The sequence below is a fragment of the Sus scrofa genome, chromosome 10 (genome assembly GCF_054392235.1).
Source record: "Sus scrofa isolate SSC_HxYL_T2T_F1_AM1 chromosome 10, Sscrofa_HxYL_maternal_Yorkshire_Landrace_v2.0, whole genome shotgun sequence".
Classification (NCBI taxonomy): domain Eukaryota; kingdom Metazoa; phylum Chordata; class Mammalia; order Artiodactyla; family Suidae; genus Sus; species Sus scrofa.
Window position 1 is genome coordinate 14289017 of NC_139392.1, and position 16925 is coordinate 14305941.

General features: G+C 42.4%; 1 protein-coding gene across 4 annotated transcripts in view; it reads right to left on the minus strand.

Annotated features, from left to right (window-relative positions):
* Nucleotides 1-16925, minus strand: part of WDR64 (WD repeat domain 64) — a 94199-nt gene that overhangs the window by 20540 nt on the left and 56734 nt on the right. For 3 of the 4 annotated variants that reach the window (XM_084979164.1, XM_021064368.2, XM_021064369.2), the window contains 6 exons: nt 11551-11727; nt 8660-8790; nt 5349-5450; nt 4371-4440; nt 3171-3207; nt 1901-2040 (listed from right to left, as the gene is read on the minus strand). In XM_084979164.1, coding sequence (XP_084835290.1) covers nt 1901-2040; nt 3171-3207; nt 4371-4440; nt 5349-5450; nt 8660-8790; nt 11551-11727 — 657 coding nt within the window. Of the gene's footprint in view, nt 1-992; nt 1146-1900; nt 2041-3170; nt 3208-4370; nt 4441-5348; nt 5451-8659; nt 8791-11550; nt 11728-16925 lie in introns of those variants that run through there. The other variant, XM_084979163.1, reaches the window with a different exon arrangement.

Below are 16925 nucleotides of genomic sequence, written 5' to 3' on the forward strand. Positions count from 1 at the left end.
AAATTATGTCTACTACTTGAAACATGATTCTCTGCTTCGTAATAACAATGATTTGAAACAATTCTGTAGGGACTTATGTCCTTGAAATGAAATATTTGTAAAAGTGGAGACAACTGTAATTACAAAGCATCTGGACTCTGATTTTGGCAGATTGACCTGGGGGTTGTTTGCTGTCACTTCCCATGACCTTTTTCCTGCAGTTCCTAAGGTTCATTTTCCAGGGATATATTCTCCTTTTAAATAAACATGCTTTTCAGATTTCAGTGCAGTTCACTTATTTTAAGCAAGAATTGTATGCTTTTTCAGAAATGGTTATGGGTGAACATTGGTGCAAGACAAGAGATTGCAAGACATTCCAATTTGGCAGACCGTCAGTGCTTAGTATAGGCTGCCACTGGAAGGACATACACATCCTTCATACCAATGGCTCCACGTGGAGAATAAACATCCAAGCTTGGGAAGAAAGAATTTGCATCTGCTACGTGTTTCCTGAGATTTCGGTGGATATAATCTTTTCCCCTCCTATTGCTCCTGCAGTTTTATTTACCTATCAGGAAAAATAAAAGGCACCGTTCCAGTACCAGGATCATCTCAGGGAAAGTTCTCGTTACAATATTTTTTACTATTTTCAAAGCAAGAGTTCCTTACTAATAAGCTAGGATCGGCTGATCACTTGGAGCATTTACGCATCAGACAGCGGTGTTGTTCTGTGTTGTGGGATCTCATACAAACTTGCTGTTTTCTGAGCTTCCCTCGAGGAAGGAACTCACAGGTGGTGCCGCCTTCTTTGCCTCTCTGAGAATCTGTCAGCATCATCAGTCTACTCAAGATGCTTCCTTTCATTATTTCTGTCCTCCCAACACAAACCCTGCCCCTCTTTCCATCCTAAGTCACTTCATATCTTTCAGTAAATGTGTGAGTTCCTGCTGTGGCTCAGTGGTAATGAATCCAACTAGGATCCATAAGGACATGGGTTTGATCCCTGGCCTTACTCAGTGGGTTAAGGATCCAGGGTTGCCATGAGCTGTGGTGTAGGCTGCAGATGTGGCTGGGATCCTGTGTTGCTGTGGCTGTGGGATAGGCCGGCAGCTGCAGCTCCGACTGAACTTCTAGGCTGGGAAGTTCCATGTGTCTCAGGTGCAGTCCTGGGGGGGAAAAAAAAGGCAAAAACAAAACAAAACAAAACACTCTTTCAGTAAGTGAAAGTTAATTTTTTCATTGTAAAATGTCTAGAATATCCCCTTCGTGGCTCATCAGAAATGAACCAGACTCGTATCCATCAGAATGCAGGTTCAATCCCCGGCCCTGCTTAGTGGGTTAAGGATCCAGCTGCCGTGAGCTGCAGTGTAGATCACAGGGGCAGTTTGGATCTGGCATTGCTGTGGCTGTGGTGAAGGCCAGCAGCTATAGCTCCAATTCTGACCCCTAGCCTGGGAACCTCCTTATGCTGCAGGTCGGGCCTCAAAAAAGCAAAAAATAAAAGGGGGGGTGGAATATGCAATACAATGTAATAACTTCTTCCAACAATTTGGACAACTACAAATTTATGTATACTCAACATTTCACTGTTTTTATATTCTTTCTTTATAATACATCATTAATATTATCTAAGATTACTGAAATATCCAGTGAAATAGCCAGTGGGATGTACTCGTAGCTCCACGTCCAGAAAGGTTTGAATCAGAGTAGCTGACTTAGAAGTTCGGATGATGTGATCATGTGAGCTCCCAAACTGACTATTACACATTTTGAGTTGTATGTTCAGTGAGCTGGCTGCCACCCCAGCAGCTGGGCTGGGCAGTTGGACAGCACGAGAATTATGTGGTGCCTGGAAGGTGAGAGTCTTGTCTAACCCCTTTGACCTTTCCCGTCTTTGCTATTCCAGTAACAGGCTCTTCACCTCCACTGCCCACAAGCGAAGGTGCCCGTCCTCATGCGCGGTGACGAGGACAGGTGGCTGAGCATCCGTTGGACTGGCGCTTCCGAGATGTTTTTTGTCCACTGGCGGTTGCTTCCCTGCTGTGACATCTGTTTGCTCACCTATTGGAAATTAACGAGTTACCAGTGTATGTAATGCTTGGAATATCAAATTTTATAAAACGTAAAAGAGGAGGCAGGTAGGAAATGAGCAAAACAAAAGAACAATAACAAGAGTAACAACACCCCCACATTCTTTCCCCTAAAAAAATGTTTTGAGGAGTTCCCGTAGTGGCGCAGTGGTTAACGAATCCGACTAGGAACCATGAGGTTGCGGGTTCGGTCCCTGCCCTTGCTCAGTGGGTTAACGATCCGGCGTTGCCGTGAGCTGTGGTGTAGGTCGCAGACGCGGCTCGGATCCCGCGTTGCTGTGGCTCTGGCGTAGGCCAGTGGCTACAGCTCCGATTCGACCCCTAGCCTGGGAACCTCCATATGCCGCGGGAGTGGCCCAAAGAAATAGCAAAAAGACAAAAACAAAACAAAACAAAAAAAAATGTTTTGAACCCCAGAGAACTTCAATCAGTACAGAGAACAAGAAAATCGTTAAAAAATGGAATCCTGGAGTTCCCGTCATGGCTCAGTGATTATGAGCCCAACTAGCATCCTTGAGGATTTGGGTTCCATTCCTGGCCTCGCTCAGTGGGTTGAGGATCTGGCGTTGCCATGAGCTGTGGTGTAGGTCACAGATGAGGCTGAGATCCTGTGTTGCTGTGGCTGTGGCTGTGGCTGTGGCCAGGAGCTACAGCTCTGATTGGACCCCTAGCCTGGGAACTTCCATATGCTGCAGGTGTGGCCCTAAAAAGACCAAAAAAAAAAAAAAAAAAGGAATCCCATATCACTGGAAAAAACTTAAAGAGCTTGGTACAAGCTCCTGCATTATACATGCCAGGTGAAACTAGATATATTCACCCACACTTAACACATTGCAGTGACTTATGAATCTAGTATAAGTTTTAGGGAAATAGACTGGAGACCAAGAGGCTCAGCAGTATTTCGGATTTCTTAAAATCTAAAATTGGTAGTTAAAAAGACATCATCATAACGGAAATTCTGCTTCTTAGACTACTGAATCCTATATAGCACCTCAACGTTTAGTCACAAAAGGAATATATACTAATTACAAGCCTATCACCTAAACTCCCTGTTGCCAAAAAATTATTTTATTGTAAGGAAGAGAGAGATTTCATACTGACCTTTGATCTCACTGTCTTGTATGCTCTGTTTGCTTCCCTGAATTAGGGGAGACAAATAGGAACTATTTCTATGACATTGTAAGGAAATGAGATATACTGGGGAAGCAGTTTTTTCAAATAGTTAATCTTACATTTCTGAACATTAAAGTAATTAGTTCTTTGAAAAAATACATTACAGAGGTTTTCATGTTCATAAATAGGTTATCCATATCCCAATGGCTGGGGTGGAGCATAATAACAAGAGTAATTAGGAGTTCCCACTGTGGCTCAGAGCTAACACACCTGACTAGTATCTATGAGGACAAGGGTTCGATCCCTGACCTCGCTCAGTGGGTTAAGGATCAGGCGTTGTCAAGAGCTGTGGCATAGGTCAACCCAATCTGGCGTTGCTGTGGTACGGGGTAGGCCGGCAGCTGCAGCTTGGATTCAACCCCTAGCCTGGGAACTTCCATATACTGCGAGCGTGGCCCTAAAATAAAATTTTAAAAGAAAAACAGAGAGTAATTAAATGCCTAGTGTTTACCAAGTTCTAGGTGTATATTATATCTAATTCCATCAACAACCACGTCAGGTAGAATTTATTATTCCCTTTTTACTGATGAGGAAACAGAAACTCAAGAGATTAAGTGACATCTCGAAAGCTAATCAGATAATAAATAATCAGATAATAAATGGAGTGTTTGGATCCCTCTGACACTTACATTCTTATAAGTTTTTGTTCCCACCATGCTAGCGCTTAAAACTGATTTTTGGAGTGAAAATATTCCTTCAAACAAACCCTAACTAGAAATGAAATGTATAAAAATATATAAAATTGGAACAGAGCAAAAGCGATAGTCTAAAATTATTATTTTATGAACACAAAAGTAGCATATATAACTTATTTTATTCATAATTATTTTCAAATATGAAAACCTTCCAAAACAAAAAGCAAAGATGACAAAAGTAACAAAAAATTACATACATACAAGGGAGGGGCTCGAATGCAACAAATTACTTTTTTTTTTTTTTTTGCCACAGCCGTGGCATGTGGATGATCCCCGGCCAGGAACCTGGATCACAGGAGCAACCTGAGAAGTTGCTTCCGTGACCATACCTGATTCTTAACCCACTGAGCCACAGGGGAACTCCGACAGCTCACTATTTTTGAACCAGCACTGAGTATAACAGGAAGACATACCTGCCTTCTTTCCTGCTTACCTTGCTGCTCTGTGGCCCCTTACTGGACTCACACTGGGACGAAGAACATATGGAATCCTGACTTGATCTCCTACAAGGGGAGGGAGGAAGCCGGAGGAGGAGAGGTTAAGATATTCCATCATCAGCAGAGGGCGCTGCACGTTAATTCCAGCTGATGACTCCTCTGTCAGCTGTGCATCTTCTGCTGTGGATGCCGCACGGGGTGGAATATGAAAATCTGCCCTGCCCCACTGTTAAGGCTCGATTTAGTCCGAGGCTCTGATGCTGAAAGGGTGGGGATGGGGTGGCTGTGGCGTCCTGGAAAACCTAGCACCTTCTGCTCTACAGTCTCTAATTCTGCCAGATGGGGCTGAAAACGGGCTTAGGGTTTGGGTGCAGATATATAGACAAGACCTCAAAATATTCTCAGGATAAGTCAATGCGTTGGGGGGGTGTTGTATCCTGGCTCCCCTCTGTGTGGTTACATGCTCCTACAGGACTTTGATTTCTCTCCAGAGGTGGGCTTACCATGGCCGAGTGTCTGAAAATCAGAGCTCTCAGGCAACTATAAATAAGAAGAACATCTGTCCTTAAAAAAAAAACAAAACCGCTCCCTCAGAAATGGGTGCAGATTGCTCTGCCATGAGCGATGGCATCAGAAACATGCTGCCACAGGATTTTTTGTATTTGCTCTGTAAATCCTTTTGTTCTGCTTTCCGTCAGTTCTCACAGAGTGTGGTCAAGGGAGAATTCTCCATCTCTGCTACTGTTGTAAAAGGAGCCGTGGGGCTGGCATGAGAAGGGAACTTGGATCCCCACACGGCAAGTCAGATGGTCCCCTGGGACCACATGCTTAGAAAAACCCTGAGAAGGAAGAGAGCGGAAGCCGAGCAGTCAGCCCCACTCTGTCTTCCCTCGGTGGTACCTCCCACGATGCTGGGATGAGGACAACGCTACCTACATCATCCACAGAAGTCCCCACAGTAAACACCGAGTCACCTTGCACATTCAGGGTTACGGAAGAGGAAAAGGATGTCATTAATTCTGTAGCGCTTAGGATCCAAGTCAGGGTCCACCGTGACGCACTCTTCAGGTCTGTACCTGGAAATAAGCATCAGTTCCAAGATAAGAATTACAGGTGGGAAACGTAAATGCCTTCTATCATCTATCCCATACCGAACGAATCACCTCCTGAAATGCCGATTTTCATTGAATATGGAGAGAACACATCTTCCTAAATAAGCCTCTGGATAACAACATGATCTTATGCTCTTTCAGTGCTTAAAAGGCTTTTAAATCAATTCGCTGGTCTAGTTTTCCCATCGATAGTTCAGAGAGTGGGCTTATATAATGTCCCAGAAGTTTCGTACAATTTAGGGAATATAACTGTACTCGGGCTGAGTGGAGTGGTACCTCTGAATGAGCTGGAGTCCCTACCCTCCAGTAGCTTATAATGAAGTGGAGAAGAAAAGCAGGAAATTCACTGATTACTCTAGTCTTGGTGCTTGAATCTACCATTGACCTAGGCTCCTAAGAACCATGCACCTTGCTGGGCAGTTTCCTGGGAGGAGAGTGATCGTTGCTCATTACCTGCCCTGGCACATCATGGCTAGCTTTTTTTTTTTTTTTTTTTTCTTGGCTTTTTAGGGCCGCACCTGCAGCATATGGAAGTTCCCAGGCTAGGGGTCTAATCAGAGCTGTAGCTGCTGGCCTATGCCAGAGTCACAGCAACGCAGGATCCGAGCTTCGTCTGAGACCTACACCACAGCTCATGGCAACACCAGATCCTTAACCCACTGACCGAGGCCGGGGATTGAACCCGCAACCTCATGGTTCCTAGTCGGATTTGTTTCTGCTGCGCCACAATGGAACTCCTCATGGTTGGCTCTGCATTGCTTCTAGCAAGTGGAATGTTTCCTTTAGTGGAAATTGCCTCTGCTAGTTTGAATAGATAGTAATGCAGGCCCTCCTGTGAAATGAACCAAGCTCGAAAGAGAGCCCATAGGTTCAATGCTGACTTGCTGAGCTCAGACTTTTTAATATAAGGTCTGCTCTGCAGATGAACTGAATGGTGGATTGTTCATTAGCAGCACCAATTTCTAGTTTGCGCCCGAAAAAGCACGGTGCTTTGGACAGAAAGAGCAGGGCTATTTCTCCTGATGGGTGAGGGAAGCTTAGACACAGTTTGAGGTGGAGAGGAAGAGGGCCTCCACGAGGAACTACAGCTCGAGAGCCTTCGAGAGTTCTGTGTCAACCTATATGCTTTGCAAAAGAGTCCACTGATTCTAAATGAATTGTTTGTATATCATCATCTTTTTTTTTTGTCTTTTTGCCTTTTCTAGGGCTGCTCCCGCAGCATATGGAGGTTCCCAGGCTAGGGGTCGAATCGGAGCTGTAGCCACCAGCCTACACCACAGCCACAGCAATGCCAGATCTGAGCCTCATCTGCGACCTACACCACAGCTCACAGCAACGCCGGATCCTTAACCCACTGAGTGAGGTCAGGGATCAAACCCTCAACCTCATGGTTCTTCGATTCGTTAACCACTGAGCCATAACAGGAACTCCTGTCAGATTTTTTTTTTTTTTTTTTGATTGGGTATTGGATTTGCATTTGGCAAAATGCCTATCACTTCAACAAGAAACACCCGCACCTTTGAAGTGGGGATATTCTCAGGGGAGCTGTTCCCTCTTTTAAGCTCTGGCATCAGGACAATGGTCTCTGCCTTTTTAGTCTATCTGTTTTCCCGAAGTAGTGAGTCATACAGCAGCTGACACAGGATAAGGATTCAATCAACAAGAAGGCCAGGAACGGTGCAGTGTATGTTGCTCTAGGAGTAAAATGACAAGTATACAGTCTGTGAGAAAAGCCTAAGGGCAAGGGTCAAAGAGAAGGAACAGAAGGATAGCAGGAATTCTAGGGGCAGCGCCCAGCAGAGCCTGGGCTGAGATTCAAAGGAGGGATCTGCAGAAACAGCTCCTTCCCTAAAGTAAAAATACCTCCAGGGCCCAAAAAGAAAGGATTTCCTTCCAAACTTGGTTAAAAGTGAAGGCTCAGGCCTAGCCTGGAAAAAGGCATGGAGTCCGGGTAGACCAGTAGGACAAAGGCACTGGCGCTAGATAAGTAGAAATTTTATATGCATTTTCTTCTTCCTTGTCCTTAACCTCTCTGACTCTCCTCTTTCTTCCTTTCTCCCTCCTTCCTTCCCCCAAATGCTTAGATACATTTTATTTTTAATTCGTTGTTAAGGTTCTTGGCCATCTTGTACCTCAAAGGACAATTTGACAAACTTCCTTGGTAAAAGGTGTTCACACATGGCCCTTGCTTAGAGAGCTAATTATTTGTAATCCATCCATAGCAAATCCTACAGTGTTCCACTAGTTCCTTTACAGCAGTGCTAAGTACAATCAGAAATGGGGAGTTCCCGTCGTGGCGCAGTGGTTAATGAATCCGACTAGGAACCATGAGGTTGCGGGTTCGGTCCCTGCCCTTGCTCAGTGGGTTAACGATCCGGCATTGCCGTGAGCTGTGGTGTAGGTCGCAGACCCAGCTCGGATCCCGCATTGCTGTGGCTCTGGCGTAGGCTGGAGGCTACAGCTCTGATTCAACCCCTGGCCTGGGAACCTCCATATGCCGCAGGAAGCGGCCCTAGAGATGGCAAAAAGACAAAAAAAAAAAAAAAAAAAAAAAAGAAATGGATGGCGGGGCGGGGAGGTGGGGGCGGTAAAGTCTGTGGAACAGAGCAAATCCAGTTGGTTGGGATGTAGGACTGCAGATGCCCTGGAGTGAATGAGAGGGAAAACCCATCTAGAATGGCTCTCAGCATTTGACTTTGGTGCGGGGGCATCTGGTGGTATTACCGGGAATACTGAAGGAGATGCTGGGGGGTGCGGGCAGCCTGGGAAGAAGTCTGGGGCGTGTGGACATTCACGGTCGTGGTGGCCCTCAGAGGGTCTTTTCCAGTAGGCAGCTGGATGTGAGTGCCTGAGGCTCTGAGGAGGTTATCGTTTTAAACTATTATGTTTTTTAAGGTTATGAATTTGGACGTGGTCACTCATGGAAAGCATACGTCAGAGTGAGAAGACTAAGGGCAACGGAACTTGGGAATACACATATTTAAGGTTCACTTTATTCCTGTCACTCTGGGATTGAGACATCGCCTCATGAACATAAGCTCCAGGAAAAGCTCCTTGAGCGAGTTATCATCTTGCCTTTAATTTTGTTAAGTAGAGAATGTTACTTTGGCGCTTCTGCAGTACAATGTATTGAGGAAAGGATTGTATTATTGAAGGAAAACAATGCAACTCACACTTCCTTGACAGTAGAGGTTACAAAATTCCATAAGATGATCACACCGTTTAAGGTCCCGGCAGCTATCAAATTATATCCTTCTGCTTGTAATAAATCAATGCAGTTGACTTCTGTGTTGGTAGCAGGATTCTGAAGAAGGAAGGAAAGAGACTCAATGACCATCATGAACACAGTATCTAAGCACAGGAAAAAAGAATGAACACACTCTTAAACTGTCGTTAACTGAAAACAAGTTGTCTTACTTCATGAATATATTTATAAATCCTAAAATTTATATATGCGTGTGTGTGTGTGTGTGTGTGTGTGTGTATAAAATCTTAGCGTGTGAACTTCAGTGAAATCTATTTCTTTTTGGCTTAAAATTTTTTAATTGTAAAATTTATTAAAACAACAAAAATATACTCTCCTTCTCTACTGTCTTCTTCCTTCAGCCTGAACGTATTCATCCTTGACCCACCAACCATCAGATCACCTGCCATCTTTCTAATCTCTTCAAACTTCTTGAAAGAATATTCTGTATTAGCTGTGTTAGCTTATTGACCTTCCTTTCACCCAGGCCACTCTGTGAAAGCCTTTTCTAATCATTACTAAGGACTTTCTATTGCCGTGCTATCTGATACTTTTCATTGTCTTGCTGCAGGTCATTTTTTTTGGCATCTGCTATGGTCGGTTCTTAGAATATATAGTCAAATGGAATGTCTATGACCTGGAGAAACTTATAACACAATTAAAGCATTCAGATAAAGTGTCAATTACTGTACAATTGGAAAGCGCTATATGGGAGGCAACTCCTTCCCGCTAATTCTTCAAGATCTAATTGCAATTATCTTCTTCAGGAACCTTCTCTTCAAGCCCCGCCCCTTGCCCAAGCAAGTTCCCTTCAAAGAAAACAAGATCTTGAATTGTTTCAGCTATCGTATTTCTCCTTATTTTATTTTTTCTGACTATAATCTAACACACTATACTATAATATATCTAAAACTGTATATATTATATAGGGTATATTATAAATATCGAAATAAAGCAAATCAGTAATTATGTTCACGTCATTAGAAACAAAGATTTTCTGTGAGAGGAAAAGATATCAAATAAAATAAAATCAGTAAAGCCACGCTATTTTAAGTCTGAATGGGAATATCAGTCCAAGCTAAAGACGTATTTTCTCTTAAATCTTTTCCTAGCTCTGTCCATTGAAAAGGTCTGAAACCCAAAATCGACCTAGTGGCAAATGACATCCCTAAAATTCAGTTTGTAGTTTCTTAGTAGTACTTTGATTTTATAATTTAATAAGACTAATCCCACTACAAAGAACTAGGATAACCTGGAAATGTAGCGGATTCTAGATCTGGAACAAGAACTGCACAAGGTAAGCTTGGAAGATATCCAGAGCCATTAGAGGTGTGTCCTTAGAACTCAGGAGATTGAAAAGTGCCCAACTCACTTGCAGGGGATAATCTGAGAATTAGCCAGTAAAAAAAAAAAAAAACAGCAAATGCAATATACTGAAACACATCAGGAATATGTAAATTTGTGATTTGATGATGATAGGAAACAAATAAAATCCTCTGACCACTGATGCTGGAACCAGTTTCTTATTTTGGAAACTGACAAACATAAGGAGAGAATCAATCACTTACTTTGATGTCCTCTTTGAACTGTACCTCAGTGGACTGTCCTTCTTTTCTTTAAAGACCCATTCCAGGAAGTCCCTGCTATGGTGCAGGGACTTAGTGATCTGGCGTGTCTCCTTGAAGGCACTACTGCTTCAATCCCTGGCCTGGCATAGTGGGTTAAAGACCCCGCATTGCTGCAGCTGTGGTGTAGGTCACGGCTGCAGCTCAGGTTTGACCCCTGACCCAGGAACTTCCACACGCTTCAGGTGCTGCCACAAAAGAAAAATAGAACGACCCATTCCAGCTAATAAATGAATGAGAACGGTAGGAGGGCAACTCTGAAAGAAATAATGAACCTAGGTAGTGATCATTAACAGATGCTGACGTGCAGAAAAGGGAACTGGTCACTAAATGAATTTTGATGGAAGTACATGACCCCATGTACTATAGTGACCTCCATGTACTATAGAGGCTTATCTTTTTTAAAAAATCAAAGCTGCGTGCACTAGAAATGTCTACCAGATTAAGGGAATAAAGAAACAGTTCTTTTTTTCTTTTTTTTCTTGGCTGCATACACAGCATGCAGAATTTCCCGAGGCAGGGATCAAACCCATGCCACAGCAGCAACTCGAGCTGCTGGAATGACAATACCGGATCCTTAAACACTCTGCACCACAGAACTCCAAGAAAAACTTCTTCAATTCACCAAGGGGGTGCAATCAGTAAAATCCAGAAAATGAGAAACCATGGCATGAATGATCCAGTATCTTCAAGAAATAAATTACAAGGGGAAAAAAGAGAGATGGAAAGACAATTACAGATTAAAAGATACTGAAGAGACTGATCAACCAAATGCAACAAAATGGACATGTATTGGATTCTGTTTGAAAGAAACTATATAAAAAAATGTATGAGAAAATGTGGGGAATTTGAAGTGTGTGATGTAATTATATTAAGGACTTGTAAATTATTTTATAAAATATTTGAGAAAATAATGGTACTATTGTTATTTTTTGAATCATTATCATTTGGAGATACGTCCCGAAATATTCAGGGATGAAATGGCACAAGGTTTGAGATTCCCTTTAAAATAATTCATCCATTGACAGTGCTGGTGGGAAGTAGCAGGAATACTGGGGAGGAAGTCTGGCCACGAGGAGATAATTTTTGAAGCTGGGTGAGAGTGCATAGAAGTTCACAGTATTATTTTTTGTGCACTTGCATATGTTTCTAATTTTCCATAGTGAAAAGGAAAAAGTTAAGAAAGAAAACTCACACGAACATGTTGAGAAAACTTCTTCTCAACCATCAGCTCCACATCTGGGAAAGGCATGGCCGAGCTCCTGTCTCTGGTGGACATCCTCAGATGCACGAGCCGACTCCCGCCTCGTAGGACAGGCACAACGTCGGGCAGCTCCCAGATCACCGCGAGGTAAATATCATCCTCCTTGCCCTTTACCAGAAATCCAGTGAGGACAGGAAAAATTCAATTATTTTATTTTGAACTGTTTTAAATATATAGAGAAAAACAGAACATGCAATGATTTACCCACCATTCGGCTTTATCAAATCTTAAGCCCTGCCCAGCCCTCCCTAAGATAGTTCTTCTTTTTTCTTCACTCTCTAGAGGTCATTAGTAACCCAAATATGGTTTTAGTCATGAAAACTTATATATATACACATATATACACACACACATACATATTTATGATGTATGATATTGCTTTCAGGATTTTAATTTGTTTTATAAATAGTACCAAACTGTATGGATTCTTCAACTTGCTGGTTTCCCTTAATATATTTTTGAGATTTATACATGTTATTTCATGGACCTGTGGTTCATTTTTTTAAAATGTTTTGTAGTATTGTATGAATACACTACAATTTATTTTCCATTCTCCTACTGATGAATGTTCAGCTTGTTGCCCATTTTTTTGCAGTGCGTTTTTATGGACAGGTACCATATTTTCTAGAGCATGAGCCTGGTGTAGCATCACCAAGCTGTAAGGTAGGCACACCATGGGTTTCACCTGGTTTTGCCCAATGGCTCTTTATCGCAGTGTTGTCCATTTCCACTTTCAGCAGGAGAAAAATGAGAGTCCTCCTTTGCCCACCTTCTTGCCAACACTTGGTTTTAATTAATTTCTCTAAAAAAATGATTTTTGTCTGCCTAATGGATTTAAAATAGAACATTTAAAATTAATTGTAAAATCTATTAATTACATTAATCATGTTTTACTAATTTAGAAATAAGTTGAACTTTTTTCATGTATTTGTGAGCCATCTGGATTTCCCAACTGTCCTTTTTCCATTTTTCTGTCGGGCTGTTTCTTTTTCTTCTGGATTTGTGGAGTTTCTTTCAATATTATGGTTCCTAATCCTTTCTCAGTTTACCTGGAGTACAGTTGTCTTTTCAGTCTGTGACTTGCCTTTCTACTTTGCTTTTTAAGACAAACGTGTATTTTTTTTTATAATTTTTTTTTATTTTCCCACTGTACAGCAAGGGGGTCAGGTTATCCTTACATGTATACATTACAATTACACAAACGTGTATTTTTAATTTGACTGTAGTAAAGATATCTTTGTTATATTCCATCCATGAAAATGGTATATCTCCATTTATTCAGGTTGTTTTTATGCCTTTAAGATGTTTTTTATTTTTTATTTTTTGGCCCACAAAACTCTTCTTTGTTTTTATTAGATTTATTTTAACTACCATAGATTTGTGTTTGTTGTTGTGATCATTTATTCTGTTTTTTAATAGGTTATTATGGATGAGATACTGTTAGTTTTGAATTTTCTATTTGTATATGGGAAGAAAAGCCAATATTTTAAAATTGGTTATTTTTCTAGCAAAGCAGGGATCTTTCTGGGTTGAAAAGCAGCTGCGGTAAAGTGGGAAGAACATTGGTCTAGGCATGATGACAGTGGGTTTCCAGTCTTAGTTCTAGTGAGACCTTGGGCCAAAGTACATTATCTTTAGGAGGGATTTGAGTTCCTTATTTGTAAAATGAGAACTTCAGCTAGTTGTTGGATAAAAGTCCTTCCATTTTTAAAGGCTTTATGTTTCTAGATCTAGATTTAATATCTGTTAACTCAAATCTATGTTAATTTAGAAGTATGAGCCAATAGTACTCCTACATACTAGTTGCTTCTCTGTTAGAGTTTGTGCCATTGTGGTAGTAGAGGAAATCTCAGCAACATTTCAACAGTGATCAGATACTGATATACTGAATAGTAGCTTGGTCCTGAGTTAGGGCCCTGGGGCCCCCTGATGGGATAAATAGACTACAGTGTTTTTTTCTTTTCTTATACAGCTGTACCTGTGGCAAATGAAAGTTCCCGGGCTAGAGGTTGAATGGAGCTGCAATGGCAGGCCTACACCACCGCCACAGCAACGCTGGATCTGAGCTGCAGGTGTGCCCTATGTCACAGCTTGCAGCAACACCAGATCCTTAACCCACTGAGGGAGGCCAGGGATCGAACCCGTATCCTCAGAGAGACAATGCTGGGTTCTTAACCCACTGAGCCACCATGGGAACACCTACGTGGTTTTTATAGGTTTAGCTGGTTTCAGCTGAACCCCTCAGAATGGTGGCTCTCAAAGTTCCTGAATTCACAGAGTAGTAAAATATTAAAAATATTTTAAAAGATTGATTTAGAGTTATTAACATTTAATTTTATCCAGAGAGGACACAGGGAAAAGGATACAAACCTCTACTATCATCATTTTATGAAAAAAAAAAAAGCTATTTAAATACAAAAAGTAAAAAAGACAAAGTCTTAAAAGTTTTTAAAGTAAAATTAGCTTTATGAAAAATTATTCTTATTTTCTTCCTTTTATCTCTTATTGGTGAAAGTTTTAATCTCAGATTGGAATTGACAGGCTTTGAAGAATTGGTGTTCCAGGAAAACAGCAATTTGCATAACGCTATGAATATGTATTATGTTAATTGCTTCACAAAGGAAAGGTCTTTTCCTTTAAGGGACTCACGAATAAGGCTAGTGAGTAGATTCACAGAGTAATGTTAATAGAAGAAAAAGCAAAGAAAAAGAAATAGGTGCAGTGTTAGAATATGAACTATTCGGGGTTAATAAAAATTCATGAACTCCCCTAGTGCTTTGTTCATAGCATTAGAACAGCAACCTCTGGTCAACCTGATTTTGTCAACAGGGGTTTTAGACAAATTTATTCCAAATTAACCAAAATTTTTATATATGCAGAATGCAGTTTTATCCTCCTAAAACTGAGATTATGAAAAAAAAATATTGTTTTCTTCTTTGTGGCATATGAAGTTTTATTCATGGGGCAGTCAATCTAAAATCTGCCCTCCCATGACGTGATGAGAAGACCTTGATGACATGACTAGAAGACCTTGTCCAGAAAAGCTAGTACAGTGACAGTTTGTGAAAAGATCAGCCAGCTGCACAAGCATTTTTCAGAGACTTGAAAAAATAAAACTAAACCTTTTGGGGACTCCCCTTTGCTCATAAGGCATTAGCAATATTTCCTGAGGAACTGAATGGGGCCACTGAAGGAGTCACTGGTTTTGTTTGTTTTGTTTACTTTATGCAGCGAGAGTCTGGGCAGCTAGAGTTTTGGTGCATTTGTTCTCCACTCAAACTGCTATGGGATCCCACCTGCAGTCCGTTTCTCAGGGACGAGGTTTGTCTTGATTCGTTTTCCTCCTCTTCTCCCTTTGCTCCCTGCTTGGCACCCTGCGAGGGCACCCTGTCCTGCATCGCCCCTGGGAGGCTGGCTTTTTTCTTTCTGGTCCAACCCCGTCTTCAGAGTGTAAGCTTTGGCGTCCCAGCGCATCATGGACTTGGTATAAACTCCTTGCCTTTTGCAGGCTTGGGGCTTTGACTCTTTTGCCCCTTCTAATCTGGTGAGTTTCCAAAACTGAACCGAGTTTAGTTTGGGAAATGCCCTCAGGACAAAAGAAGCATTGCTGTCGATAGGGACAGAGTCGGATCATTAAAGAGTTAGATTAAAAACCCCACTAGAGATTACACAGAGGGCACTTTAAGGGAGTTTGGGAGACTGTTGTGAGCTAATGATGACTCAAGAACCTGGTCTTCTCCCCCAGCCATTTTTTTTTTTTTTTTTTTTTTGTCTTTTTTGTCTTTTTGTTGTTGTTGTTGTTGTTGCTATTTCTTGGGCCGCTCCCGCAGCACATGGAGGTTCCCAGGCTAGGGGTTGAATCAAAGCTGTAGCCACCCGCCTACGCCAGAGCCACAGCAACACGGGATCCGAGCCGCGTCTGCGACCTACACCACAGCTCACGGCAACGCCGGATCGTTAACCCACTGAGCAAGGGCAGGGACCGAACCCGCAACCTCATGGTTCCTAGTCGGATTCGTTAACCACTGCGCCATGACGGGAACTCCCCATTTTTTCTTTAATTGCAAAAACGCGTCTGCCTTTGTTCTTGGGGATCTGCTCCCTTGCCTGCCTGCTTAGATCTCGCTCAAGGGTCCTGTGCAATAAACCCACTCTTTGCCTGCCACTTTGCCTCACACTGAAGTCTTTCTGCATCAAGACAAAGGAAGCTGAGCTTCAATAAGCCCTGACACAAACTGAGTGGTTTTAATTTAAAAACAGTGGGCTTGCGTCTCCTCCTCGATCAGGGATCAGGGGTTCAAGTCCCAATCTGCGTTCTGGCTGGATTCCAGTCCCACCTGAGAAGGGGTGTGATTTCAGGGGTTTGGTTCTCAGTTTACCTCTCTCGTTCTCCGCTTGCACTGAGATTTTGGGCTGCTATTTTCCCCTCCCGTGTTGAAAGCAGCCCTTTCGCTCCTCTCCTATCTGCCCATTTCTGTTCCCCTCTCACCTTAAAAGAACCTAATACAGGCATGTGATCACTAAGCCATGGAAACCCACTCCTCAATCATGCTCTCCTGAATGCACACCTTGCCTCATCTAACTTGTTCCTTTCCTAGAGAAAAAGAAGTCAGAATGAAGAGTTAAGCAGTTTAAAATGACTGGCTCTCTACCCTCAAGGGTCTCCCCCTGAGCGATCGCGCAGGCAGAGCACACAGGCAAGATAACCTCTGAAGCTCGGCCAGTCTGCCGGCAATGCGGAAGGATGCGGGACCCCACCTCCTGCTCTGTGACTCACGAAGACGCTTCTCCCTCCACTTTTCCCTTTAAAAACTTTCCTGCTGAGCGGAATCTTTGGAGTTGGTCTCTGGACCCGAGCCCCCCTTCTCCCCAGATAGCCACTTTTCTGATTAAAACGCTTTTCTACGGATGCTTGCCTCTCACATTATTGGCATGTATCAGCAGAGAGCTGAACCTGGGTTTGGCAGCAGTGTCATCTCTTTAATACTGGTTAGGAGATTTAGAAAATATTTTATCCAGAACGTTTTATGGTTTTCAGTGGAGCATTGGTTTGAAGAATCTAGTTCACTAATACAGGATCCTGGGATTTAGAAAACTACCTAACACACGTGGAATACACACAGTTTCTTGAATTGTGTTGAATTTAATTGGAAATCAGTGGAAAGAGACATCTTCCCTGACTCCCAGATTAGGACAGAGGCCACCCCCACCGTCACAGATTTCTATACTGCTTTGTGCAAGCCCTCATAGCACTCGTAATAGGCAGAGCAGTATCGGTCTTTCTTACTAAATTGTAAGTTCCACTG